The 13920-nt window shown below is 34.8% G+C and overlaps 1 protein-coding gene across 1 annotated transcript; it reads right to left on the bottom strand.

Moving 5' to 3' along the window:
* Positions 1 to 1122: 1122 nt before the first annotated feature.
* On the bottom strand, positions 1123 to 11789 carry LOC120328348 (GPI ethanolamine phosphate transferase 1-like). The gene is made up of 9 exons (XM_039394808.2): positions 10466 to 11789; positions 7753 to 7973; positions 7088 to 7304; positions 6275 to 6408; positions 5575 to 5701; positions 3859 to 5228; positions 2486 to 2685; positions 1913 to 2044; positions 1123 to 1696 (listed from the first exon to the last, which is right to left on the bottom strand). The coding sequence occupies exons 1-9, from the start codon at positions 10699 to 10701 to the stop codon at positions 1550 to 1552; spliced, it is 2784 nt and encodes a 927-aa protein (XP_039250742.2). The 5' UTR covers positions 10702 to 11789; the 3' UTR covers positions 1123 to 1549.
* Positions 11790 to 13920: the final 2131 nt, after the last annotated feature.

The following is a 13920-nucleotide window of genomic DNA, read 5'->3' as shown; positions in this document are numbered from 1 at the left end:
GTGGCACTATTTCCACGATATCTAACGAACTAAGCAATTGAGACGACAGACAGTATCTCATATCATTGCTAATCGTGTTCTTATTTCGATATCTTCTTTTAATGGATGTCATTGCGGAGAATACTATATATATATACTATAAAAATAAATAATTTACTTATTAATTAATTTATTGTATTAATTATAAATTTTTGCCGTTCGATGTTTTAAAAGAGGTATATTGTTTTCTCAAACTGATATCAGACGAAACACAAATTATTTCTTTTTGAAAAGAATGGGATATATGCATGTTAGTGGCTAACCCAGCCCAGTCTTTGCCGAGTCGATTTTGAGAATTGAATCGTCACGAAATCTAAAAAATCCAGTTTTTCAGTTATGACACTTATTTACCTTCCATTCCAACTCCAAGATGCTGAACTTGCGCTCGCTTAGCACTTTAGCCTACAATCTATACGGCGAAGTATCGTTATTATGTATTTACTAACCTCGCAGCTGACTAGAATACCCATTGACTAGATGCGCATACTGTAGGTCCAGTTTTTACGAAGAGAAATAAATAGACAGGGATTACAAAAAAAGTGTTAAGACAAAGAACGTCTGAATAATTCCCAGAATTTTTCAACCCACCCCTTTTATGGTAATTACCCCCAGTTTCGGAACCACTGGCACACATTGAGCTGTTCTCAATCCAACCAGTTTAGATCAAATCTTCTCTTGCTCCCAAAAAATCACCATGAAAGATGAAATATCGTTTTCGTTTGTAGGCATAGACAACTCTTTTGTTCGGCAAATATTGAGTCTAATAGTGATGGTCTGTACAATGCAGGCTTCACAAGTAATTTGCACTAGATAGTTACATCTGCCAATGGGCCAAACATTCCTGGTACAGTGTCATAATATAACACTGTACGCCAATATATGAATGATGCCAAACTATGCGTCGATAATACCAAGCTACTAATCAGTATTGCAGAAAGTTGATTCTGGCATGCTTTTCTTGCTTATAATAATGATTATGACGACCCATACCATCAGCAGACACCTCGTACAATACTGGGGATCTAGTCAGTTGTAGTATTCTCTATTAGCTAATATGACCATCCCAGAATGTATTAAACGTCATATCGACCTTTTTGTGTATTAAAAGATAAAAAAAAATTGTATATATATATAAACACACAGTGCATGCAAATTTCCGAATAAAAATAAAGACAACAAAAATTTATTCACGAATCAATGATATTCAGTGCTAGAAATCTGACTAACTAACAATTCAAATTAATTCCATCTATATTGTTTTACTGCCCAATGAACTAATGAACCATACCAAATTTTTGTCAATAAAGAAATGTTGTGTTAAACTATCTCCGTTCGTTCTTAATTATTAACAAGTATTTTCGGATGATGAGCAGAGATCTGATTTTGTTTTGTGACTAAATAGCTGTTGGAAACAAACAGATAGATTTTAGAAATTTGGTGAATTGAAAAACTGTATCATGGTATCCCCATAGCATAGAAATCACCCACAATATCAGTTGAAGAAATATCCTCAAAGCTGTAGTCGTTTTGGTAGTCTTATAGATAGAAGCATTTTCCCGATTAAAACCAATATAAGAAGCCCAATAGGTAGTCCTATAACAATTCCAAAATTTGCAATTGAAAATCCAATTTCGGCCCACGATCCGGTATCTCTCACCTGAATAAGAAAATTAAACGAGATGAGTAATGATTATTTGTGTAGTTTTATGGGGTCATCAAATTTGAACTTGAGAGCTACGGTATGAATATCAATTACAATTACAGTTGTCCTCAAATTAGTAGTATAATAGTATCATTTGAGCAAGAATTTTCATTTGTATATCTAGTTTATAAAACTAAATAGATAGTGTAGGTATACAGTATGAATACTCACTTGAAACAGAAAGTATACCGTCAATATATCACTCAATATTACTGCGATATACAAGTTAACAAAACCAGACGTTTTTCTTAGTGAGGCAATAGCGCAAATAGAGATTCCTACAGTTAAGTAGTGAAGGAATATCTGAAATAAATATAATGTATAAAATGACATGAATTTTTTTTGTTACCAATCAATATAATTTCATAAAAAATCGAAGCAAAATAACACGCCCCGACACAATTGACTGCAAGAGTTTATGCTAACAACCAAAACTTGAATAGAATTCATCTAATCTGAGATACCGAGTGTACTCAGCGCCCACGTTCTCCGAAACTTGTGCGTTTGCCTTATCTTTGCGGAGGTTGAGGTTTCATTTTTGACTAGGAATCAAGTGGTCACAAATTGAATATAATGAATAGAAAATAAACAAAATAGAGGTCAGTTTTTTGCAAATTTTATATGCGATGAATTTGGCACGTTTCAGATGGCGAATTCGGATAAAAACAGAAGATTATTAAGATGCGAACCTTTATACTGTACATTTTAGTGATTCAGAAAACATCAAACACATTCAAGCTTTACCTTATAAAAGTTTAATAAAAGCAACGTAAATGAGTTGGTAATAGGTAGAAACGGAAGTCTTCGAACACGGAAATGATTGAAACATTCAACGCTGTATAAGCCGAAGAATGCGATTAGAAGAAAAAATAAAACAATGCATGTGCGTCGAACGTCATCCAGGCCTGATAAATTTTGATTCCGGGTATTTTCTGAACGAAGTTCTGCAAAAGAAGGTAAAATTGAACTGAGCAAATCAAAATCAAATTGTGAGAAAAGTGTGTCAAATGGTATAACGTGTTTCAATACAACTAGGTATGCAGTTAAATGAAAAAAATTCTAGATGTTTTCAAATTCTGGCAAAATACTATGCCACAAGTTTTTGCGTTGTTTGAAATTTTCCAGTTTTTCGGGTACTTATGTATTCAAGCCAAAGTAAACCTCAGTGGTAATGGGAAATCTGATAAATTGTGTGGGATTCAAATTTTGAAACAATTGGATATCAAACGAAATATGTTAGAGTAGGGTGGTCCAAGATTGTCGGCTTCGAGGGCCACAAAATTATTATTGCATTGTTCGCGGGCCACGATATTGTCAAAGTTGGTAAACAGGGCATTACAAAACAAACAGTGTGCAAATACTTCAATCATTATTTGTCATGTATCAAGCTAAAACATGCAAAAAACATCAATATTATCAATGAAACGTGCAAAAGTCTTTCTATATCTACATTAGGTATAAGATTTTAAAAACTTAATAACAGAGAAGTTGATTCCGCAAATGTAAGTGCTTTCGAACATCGATAGGATTCTTAAAACAAAATCCATTAAAATGGAAATGCTCATTGCTCCCATGATTAAAAAAATGGCGTTTTAGATTATTTTTGTCATAACTGCAAATTGATTGATTACCAAATGTAAAGTACAGAAGAGTAATTACTATCTTTTCTGGCATATGAGAAGCTTTTTTGGAATACTGTTTAGACTGGTTGCAAAATGCCACCGAAGCCGAAAGGAATTATATTGTTAGGGCATACCATCAATATTTATTTATCTTAATTAGGTATTATATTGATAGCATATATTCACACCAAAAAGATAGGAAGCCAGTGAACAATTTGAGCAAAGCAAGTACATTATTCGACGTCGCTATGTGCCTCAGCTAGCCGTGACACTACACACGACGAACAAACACCAAATGCGATTTTAGATTACACTCCAGCAAATGCGACGCGTGTCACAGATAATGATGCTGCGGGCCACATGTGGCCCGTGGACCTGGGTTTGGACCACCCTGTGTTAAAGAAAGCACTAACGCTATCAAACTTTCAAAAATTGAAAATTCTCAAGAAGAATTCAGAAGACGGCTGACATTTGAGTCTAGTTGCGCACACTTACCTGCTTCGGGATCCACGTTTTCAATATCTTTGTCTTGAGTAATGTTGGTCATTTTCAAGATACTTTGCTCGTCTTCCAAAATTATCCAAGTATGAAGTAGCGCAGTCCATATAACGTAGAATAGCGCATCATGACCTTGGCTTAACAGTATGTAAGATGATAAATGCCATATGTGAAGAGTTACCAACCGGTCGTACACATCTGTGCTACAGAAAATGGGTATTACCCAACTGAAAAATAAAATTCCTCTTGCCAATAGGGTTGAATACACAGGTGCAAAATATCCAAAAAATCCCGATGTGAAAGGCAATATCGATGTAATATAAGAGCATAAAACAATAGTCCTCCTTGGCACTGCAGGCTCTTTGCGTTTTCGTTTCGAGTGTAAAATACGCAGACAGAAACACAAAAATGACGCACATATTCCCCCAAGAAATACTAAGTCTTTCTTTTCGTCAGATCTAACAATTTCAGTAAATCTGAAAAATGGAAGCAAGCATAAACACAGTGCAGCCCACGCTACTTTTGCCAAACGATTTTTGGATTTTGTAGTTATCAAACCGATAATGCTTACAGCAATGGTCAAAACGATAAATACGTTTTTCTTGAAGAATCCCGCTGTTGATATGTAAAGACATGCAGCCATTAATGGGATGAAGAACGCAACACCAACGCGACCTTTTTGAAGAATCTTCATTGCACTTAGTAAGTATGGGATCTTTGTGGAAACAAGGTACCAGATTAAAACGGGCATGATGACATATATGTAATACGACCAGGTAACTTCAAACATCCTCAGTCTAATTAATAGAATGCATATAGCAAATACAAGTCCAAAATATGACACGAATGATGTTTTCACGACTTCAGTGCGAGTACCTTGAATGAAAGTTTTTTCTTGAAATGCCATCAACGTCGCCAATATCATCCATCCAAAAAGTGATGAAATTATGCACATGTATATGTTTGTTCGATGGTAATATTGATAATATTGTAAACCTTTTGTTGCATACTCAAAAAGAATCTTGCTTTTCGCAATTGCTGGTCCGTAATTGCCATTATCTAATTTTTTCTTTATGTTGAATATCATTTCATCACATATCTTTACCTCGTTTCTTTGAAAACTCCGGAACCAAATATAGAAAACATTTTTCTGAACATACGATTTTTTAGTGAAGAAGCCTTCAACCATTTGTGATGCTCTTGCAAATGATTGCAATGCATTAACTCTCTCACCACCTCCCAAATATGCCATAGGAAGAGATCCCAGTGAGTTGACGGGATAAGGTACCCCGAGTAATGCCGCCATCATGACAGATATATCGAGTTGTGAGATATCTGATCTCATCTTTGGATTCAAACGCCAGTTACTGTGAAAGTAGATAAAAAAGATGGGAGTCATTCACCAAACCAAAAGTTCATTGGGTTTTATCTGTACAATATTACAACAGCAACAAGCATTACTACATTCAGCAGCAAATTGCTAGTTTTAAATCCTCATGTTATCGCAATGTTTATAAACCGTTGTAAATGTCCAGGTGTTATGTGATCCTCAGCGCATATTTACTGTAAAAACTTAGTTCTGATTTTTTGTGGACGAAGTTAACCACTTTGTCGCCTTATGATTGTCAAAAAGAGTAAACTGACCAAATCTTATTTGCATCGAAGCAAGTACATGGAGTCAGTCCGCAATGAAATAAATATTTTATTACTAACTTTGTTTCTTTTATTTCCTCATTTGTCAATTCGGAAGCAGCAGTTTCAACCAATTTTGATGATATTCCAGCACCCCATGAAACTATAGGTGTTTTAATTTCGGTTGGACTTCCACCGCCATGGCCACCTGAAAACAGTTTCTAAAGTAATATTCATTCCTGAAATATTTGACCTTTGTAGCAAATATTTTGGAGTTACCTAGCACTGCCTTCATATACAGGTTTTCTATAACCAACCCCACGACGACGTTTTCATAAGCACAAGTTGGGCCGAAGATTGGGGTCAAGCCACCCATATGAGGAAGGGGTTTGTCGTCCACTCTCTGTTGCACTAATATCGATGTAACAATATAATTGAAGAATTTGGGCACGACAGATTATGAAAAAATAATATACCACGTCGGCGTGTCATAAAATGGAATAGAACAAAAAATACAAGTTTAAAATAACCGCAATTTCTTGAAATAGAGTTATAAATATGATATAAAAAATTGATGTTTCATAACATGCCTATTTATTATACATTTTCAAATCATATTTGACGTATTTTAATTCCCCAAAATAGAATATATATTAAATTACTGATCAGTTTTTGTGCTAATTAGCTTTCCCCCTATGTACAATACGTTCTTTTTACACTCATGGATGATCAATAGATATGCGCCAAAATTAAAAACTCAAAAAAATTTCTATCTGTTCACCATCGGGATCAGTCATTCCATGATCGGCGGTGAATATGTATGCGGTCTTTTCATCGTTTCTGTAAAATCCATTAAACAATTCTACAATTTCTTCGATTCCTTGATCAACAACGCCTATGTTTTCAAGATAGAACCTAATGATGATATAGTAATGATGATATGATAGTAAAAATATTATAATAAAATAAAAAGTGAATTTTTGATTTGATGAAATCAACGAAAATCAAAACCATGAGAATGACAAGAACAATGAAAATATTCTATCATAAATTCAACATGAACTTTAGGAGATTGCAAGTATATCAATGCTTATATTCATGACTTCATTGGACCAAAATAAAAAATAAAAAAAACGCCGTTAAAAATCGAGTTGCGACAGGTATAGTTTGTTAGGTATGTTTTCACCTTTAACAATTTGGGGCAAAAATGTCTCATTTTTCAAACCATTTCATTGCAACACACGTTCAGATTGACTTTTACTTGCAAAAGTATATTGCAATATAATCTATATAACTAATAAAAATAAAGTAATAGTAGATGTTTCTCTGGCCTTTGGGGTGTATAAGCGTGTTCTTATTTAATAAGGTATGAAATTTATGACTATACAGCAAAACTAACCTAACTAGTTAGCGTTTAACTGGCCACTGATGCGTATCAGCAATCTGAACTGGACTCTATATTTTTAAATTGGCGATGGTGGTTATGTGTTGCCCAGCACGAAAAAAGCCAAGACTTGATTCTAATATTTCAAATCTGCCATAATACATGCTCACTCACAATTCTACAGGAAAACGAACAAAACGCCTACTTTACCTCGATCCAGGATGATGTCGGTGACCGTTACTATCAATTCCTGCCAGGTGTAGGAAAAATATAATCTTATCTTGCATAAGTTTCTCACGTAGTTTTTCATTTGATTTTGCGTTACTAAACAACTCTTTTACTTTGTTGAAAACCCAAACATCTAATTTAGAAAGTTTTCCTTCGTTGTAATCATGACAGTCTACATGCACGTGTGATCTGGCTGAGCCTAAATTAATTAAATCATCTATTTTACCAGAAGAAAGTACAACACGTAGAATTTATGGAACAGAGGAAATTCTACTAATCTTCAGTCTTTTTTATTTGAAAACGAAACAAGTTTTAACATTAGACAATCGATGAATATTTTATATTTCACTGACTGTAACTTATATATAGTATCTAAGATAGGAGATTTCCTCCACTTATTTGTACACAAAGTATTTCCAACTAGTATTGAGTTCTTCAAAGCATTCACTACTTTCACATCGTACCAGGGATTATCAAGTTTGAAGCTCGTTGGTAGGGTGGAATTAGTTTTTGACAAATGGTAAAAATGCGGTTTAGGTAATGATTCGCGGTTTGATTTGGACTTGTGCTTCATATTGCGCATAGAAAACTGCGTCAGATATTGAATTTAAAATAATAGTTACGTTTCGCTTATATAATTGCCATACCTTTGTTAAAAAATGGTAAAACATCCGAACCACCCCAGGCCCATGTTTCCCTACTTTCGTTCAAAACTGTGTCAAATTCCACCAGATTGTCTTGAAATTTTGCCATCAGTGTATTTGGGTCTTCGAAGAACCCACCAAGCATTGCAATATGAGCAGGTCGAGATTCCGTAGGTGCTCGGGTATGAGAAACACCCCATGTTGCGTTATGAAGAATGATGTCTCTAAAATATTGCAATGAGATATTAATATAACGATTAAGAAAACATTGTAGCTATTAAATTAATTGTAAATCAAGACGAATCTCACAAAACTATACACGGATCCGATTCTGCAGGGCATAACCATTTGTGATATATAATTTCTCTTTCTTCATCAGTTTAGAACAGTGTCCCCCAACCCGAGTCCGCGGTCTCAAATGAGTCCGCGGAGGGTTTGAATGAGTCCGCAGCGAGCCAGAAATTCGCTGCGGACTGCAAACGTTTTTGCGAAACTTAGCTATCAGCCAAGTTACGATTTAAGTTAGAATTTACATAAAATATAAAAAGCAAGTTTATTCACATAACAATATTATAACAGCCAAGTTACGATTTAAGTTAGAATTTACATAAAACATAAAATAGACAATAGACAATAAATTTATTTCGTCGTGCAAGAAATCACAACACAAATTCAAAATAGGAAAAAGTAATTATGCGTTACAGTAACGGATTTCATTGCAATTAACTGGAAGTCGCGAAGGACCAGAGATGGTCATCATAAGTCTGTTAATAAAAAGGCTAGTTTATTCACATAACAATATTCGAGACAATAATTACTGGTTAATGAGTAGGACTGGACATATATTCGAATACTCAACTATCAGAATAGCAATTTACTATTCGAAAATTTGGTAACAGGTGACGCGTCCCCTGATCAAACGATTGGATTTCCCAACTCACATGCGGATTTCCGACGAAAACACGAGTCTGCGCACGCTTCGATAGATACCTTAGTGGTGTTTCTCGCGAGTTCGAACAACGAGGAATAAATTTTTTTTTTGTAGGTGTCAATGGTGGCAATTCAAACTTTTTAAATTGAAAAGCGGCAATACAAAATACTGAAAATAAAGCAGAGAACACCATATGGTTTGTTTTATTATGGTCCGCAACGGATTAAAAACGCTTTTTTAGACATTGCAAATCGCAAAATTTCGGGTGCTACCCAGTGGTGGGATTCAAATTTTTTGTCAGCCGGTTCCATCACAAAAGTCATGTTTTTCGGCCGGTTCTGTTACATGTTTTTTTTAGTAAGGCTTACCGGTTCGCTGATCTCATAAATCCCATTACTGGTGCTACCGTAGTACACGTACCAGGGCATTTTTCCTTAGGATTCCTTGCTTTACTGCCTCCACATTGGTACGTACAGTACTGGAGCGCCATAAGTGTTGTACGAACAGCTCAGATTTGTCGAATTCACAAAAATACGAATCAAAACAAAATATAATCGGGCACTACCACGCGTTGCTTTTATTACACAACTGCAGATTAAAATCACCACAATTAAATTAATAGTGAAGCAAGGCGATGAATTTGTATTTTTGATTTACTAATATACTTTGAATATATTTTTAATAAGTGCTAAATCAAGTTGTACTTTCTGGAACTTTATAGCAGATAGTAGGATTTTTCTAACAGCGATAGCAAATTCGCAAGATCGCAAAAAATATGTATCAAAACTAAATATAATCGGGCAATATCATTCTCGCATTATTATGTTTGCAGATTGCCGTGACATTTTGTAATGATGAAAGTAATGCTTTCATCTCGTCGTAAGTCGACGCAACCGTGGGTTACCATGAACACAATTAAATTAAAATAAAAAGATATTTTATATTCTCGTCGTTGTCATGGATTGAATATTGTGCGACGGAAACGACCATTATACAATAAATAGTCGGCTCTTTTAACGAGCACGTAATTGCTTTAATTGCTTCTTCGCACAGAGTACGGTTGCAATAAATGCACCTTGAGTCCGCAGAGGTTTTCGCCGGTGAGAAAATAGTCCGCGACCAAAAAAGGTTGGGAAACGCTGGTTTAGAATTTGAAAGCCAAGTCGGGAATGTCGAAGCTATTCATGCGCGAAACTCACGACCCTAGTGGCTCATCACACGCTTCTTCTTGTCAGTTGAAGCCCAAGTCGTTAATTAATGCGTAAACTAACGTTTTCTTCACGTCTTCATTTTTAGCATCCAAGGTGAAATTGGTTTAGAGTAGAGATGTGCCGATGTCACCCTTTTCGTCAATACCGGTTACCGTGAAAAAAGTGCCGATGCCGATATTTAAAATTGACGATTTAACCGATACCGATAGTACGTAATTTTTAAAATGTTCTTCAGTGTGCGATTGGAGAGGTGAAATATTCGTTCTCGTACAATATATGAAGTGAAAAATGTTGCAATTTGAAAAACAGATATCCCAGAATCCTAGTTAAAAATACGTAAAAAGTTCAAGAGATATATAATATCATTTTTTTTTCATGTTATAAAATATACAAAAGCAATCATGATTTTACTTCCATATTCGATGCAGTAACAATGCGAGCGCTCTAATTAAAATTGATGCCTACTCCTGAATTAAACCGAAACCAGCCACTCATAAAATAAGGAGATAAAGAACAAAAGTGAACATAGTGGATGCTCGACCCTACAATGCAGAAAAAAATTGCGACACATTACCTTAGAAATGGCGCTCTTGATGTATTTTCCTCGTTCAATTCATAGAATTTATCCGCTCTAAGACCATCGGCTACAAATAATACTAGTCTTGTAGCAGCAGCATTACCAATTGACCATTGCAATGGACGAATATTCTCAACCACTGTCGACTGGTAATATATATCGAATATTGATAATAGCACAACGCCGTGCACAATTACGTGGCCTATCAAGAAAGTTAGAAGATTCTTGTACATTTCTTTAGATACAAATATCAAGAGTAATAATTATTTCGTGATGATATACTTTATTTCGAGAATGTTTATGATTAGAGAAAATTCATGAACCAGAAACTGTTTGAATATCGTTTAGGGAAGAGTACCTTTGCAAATACTAAGTCTTGGTTCACAACATAAAAATATGTGGAGGTGGAAAATCCGGATGGAAAATTTTCCGTTATTGTGTAAATAATTATGCACTGCCTCGTTTCCGCCTATACGCATCGCATTTTTGTGGACGCTTCTTTTAGCGCCATGTATATTGCACAAACAACCTAATGAATAAATATACCCGCATGATTCGAATGACATATTTTAAATATTTGAGAATCATTGATTCACAGACAATTTTATTCTAAAAGAGTTCCACCATTAAGAATGCACAATAATTCGTAGTTTACTTTTATTTCGCCATTGACTATAGTTTTTTTTCATGAGAGATGAATATTACTTGAAAAATTATTGCGAGCCTGAAGCAGAAAAGAAAAGATGGGCCAACGAGTTCACCATTCATCAAACTATTTGGCACAAACAACACAAGTGGGGAAATTAAAACTATATAAGCTTTGTTCAGATTAAAGGTATGTCATGAGTAAACTAGCAATTTTACGAGGATGAGGCCAATATTTCTATGTAGGAAACGGTACGACAGCATAATATGAAGATCCAATGCTATCCTCATTTCAAAAGTAACAATGTCACGAAGGCCGTTGTTCAGAAACAAGGCTAAATCGTTGTAATCATATAGGCAATATTGACAAAATATTTGCTTATTTTCATCAGTTGAAAATCTGAATCAGTTTAAAATGAGTGATAACCAATTAACAATTCTGATCAATCTCTAACTACACCAGTGCTGTCCATCGGCGTATTCTGCTATCAAGTAAAGTACGTGAATACACAAACACACACACACATACATATATCCAGATATATTGAGTGATCTCGGTGGCTACGTACATTTGAATCTCCAATACCCACTTCTTTTAATTAAATACGCGGAACGCTTTTTAAATATTTTACGCTGCTACTGAAGCCAACAAATACAGGTCACAAAGCCAGTTAACAGAACCAACGCTCTTCATTTTTTTATATTAAGTCCCAATATTATCTTTAAGCGTTTGTGACCGAAAGTAAGGTGCGTTATCAAACGCAAACATGGCTGGGAAGGTCCAACAAAGCCCATTGGTTGCTTTATTTAAATTGTCAAGTGAAGCGTACCCAGCGCACCTATTATATTACGATATGGTTCGTTCTGCTGAGTAGGCCGTTGAAACGGTGACGTGACTGTTGGAGTTTGTAAATCAATTTGTTGGTGAGTGAATCGTGACCATTTATACCCTGCTATCTGGTTAAGATGTTACCGTTACCGTTATAAATCAAATTCAGAATTTTTAGTCATTGGTAAATTTCATATAAGTCCAAAATATGATTTTTTTGAGAAAAATTGGGTTACGCTTTATTCAAGAAAATATACCTACGCATCATACACCAAAATCTAAATCTCTCCCCAAAATGAATTAAGTTAGTTGATTGGGTGAAATACTGCAGCAAAGTAAGCAAGATAAATGACAATCGGTTCTATCCAATAGTATTTACAAAATATCTTCAGTCAAATTTTGGAATTTGTGAAGCGAGGGCAATAACAGAGCATATCACGAGATGCGCTCCCATGCGTATAGCAACAAATATCTGTCCGGGACGTCCGGACCAACCGTTGATATGAGCGCTTGCAAATAGTTTAGTCAATTGGTTACGCAAAAGGAAGTCGTTTGAGAATATGCACGTAATCGTACAAAAACGTTGAGTGCAAATTGTGACATCATTTATTGAAGAAAAAAATGTATATAAACGTCAATCATGATGACATTTTATGAAGAGTTATTCATAAAATCCATATGTTGTTATTCTAAATTCTATAGGTGTTGGTGATGAAGTAGAAATAGTGGTATGTTGTTTGTTTCCCTAAAAATTATATTTTCATTTTATCCGGTAAAAGTAAAGAATTAAAACGTAGTAGTATATATTTACGATTGAAATCATTGTAATAACCAAATTTCGCAGAGAAAGCGGATAAATATCTTTTGCGACGATAAAAACTTGCTTTTAGAGCTACGTGAAGTGTATGACAGCGCATTTAATGGTAAACAAATTTCAGAAATTGTCTCGATGAGAATCCTCGATCAATCTTTATACTTTGATATTGAGAATTTCTAATGCCATTCCAATCAACATATATATATATGCGATGTTGCCGTCACCATAGCCTTTAATCTGAATCAGCCATTGAAACTACATCCCAATCATTTAAAGCGAGAATATGCTGAAAGTGCAAAATCTATATGGAAATTTTTCGTTATTGTTTGAAGGATCCTCCGATAAATGCTGTCTAATAAATTACAGCCAACGAGACTATAGTGAAGCTTTCTTGCTAAAAACGCTAAGGTTGCGTTACCACGTCTACATGTAACTATCGGAAAGTCTTGTTTGTTGATTCACATGAATGCCCCCAGTTTTGAGACTTTAACTTAACTGATTGCTGATTTCAGAGTACGCTCATAAGCTCATATTGTGCGCTGTGTCTATTTTCCTTCAAATAATGTGCGCATAATTTCGTAGTTCTAATTCTAATTAGTTAATAACATAAAGCAAACATATTAATTCTCTTGCGGTAAATGTACACTGCAGGTGTCAAAGTATGAATTCAATAATGATACAAGTACACTCACAACTAAATCCTACGGGGGCCATGCCTGCGTGCCGCAAAAATATCAGACAAACAGCAACAAAATCAGAGAATTTCGATAGCTCTTGGTTTTACACGAACACAAATTCGTCCTGCATTGATTTAAATAAGAAAAACCTACTATAACCATCATGTATATTACTGTAACTTGAAGATTTATCGAAAAAATACAAATGAAATGAACTCTTTTGATAATTCAAAAAATAAGAACTAAAAATAACCCGAGTGGATAGTTCTAACGTAATGATGCCACGAAATATAAAAATCTTCATTTATTTCTATTTCTTTGAGGGCATCTTTAGCTATAGCTAACTTTCATCTCACTAATGTTACAAGCAAGTTTTAATAATAGTTTATCAAGTCGCAAGAATAATTCTAGATTAATATATGAAGCCCTGGTCCAATAATGTGCATCACCATATGCACATGAGTACGTTAAGTTCACCAAAACA

The sequence above is a fragment of the Styela clava genome, chromosome 7 (assembly GCF_964204865.1).
Source record: "Styela clava chromosome 7, kaStyClav1.hap1.2, whole genome shotgun sequence".
In the NCBI taxonomy this organism is placed as follows: domain Eukaryota; kingdom Metazoa; phylum Chordata; class Ascidiacea; order Stolidobranchia; family Styelidae; genus Styela; species Styela clava.
This window is presented reverse-complemented; position numbering and strand designations above follow the sequence as displayed.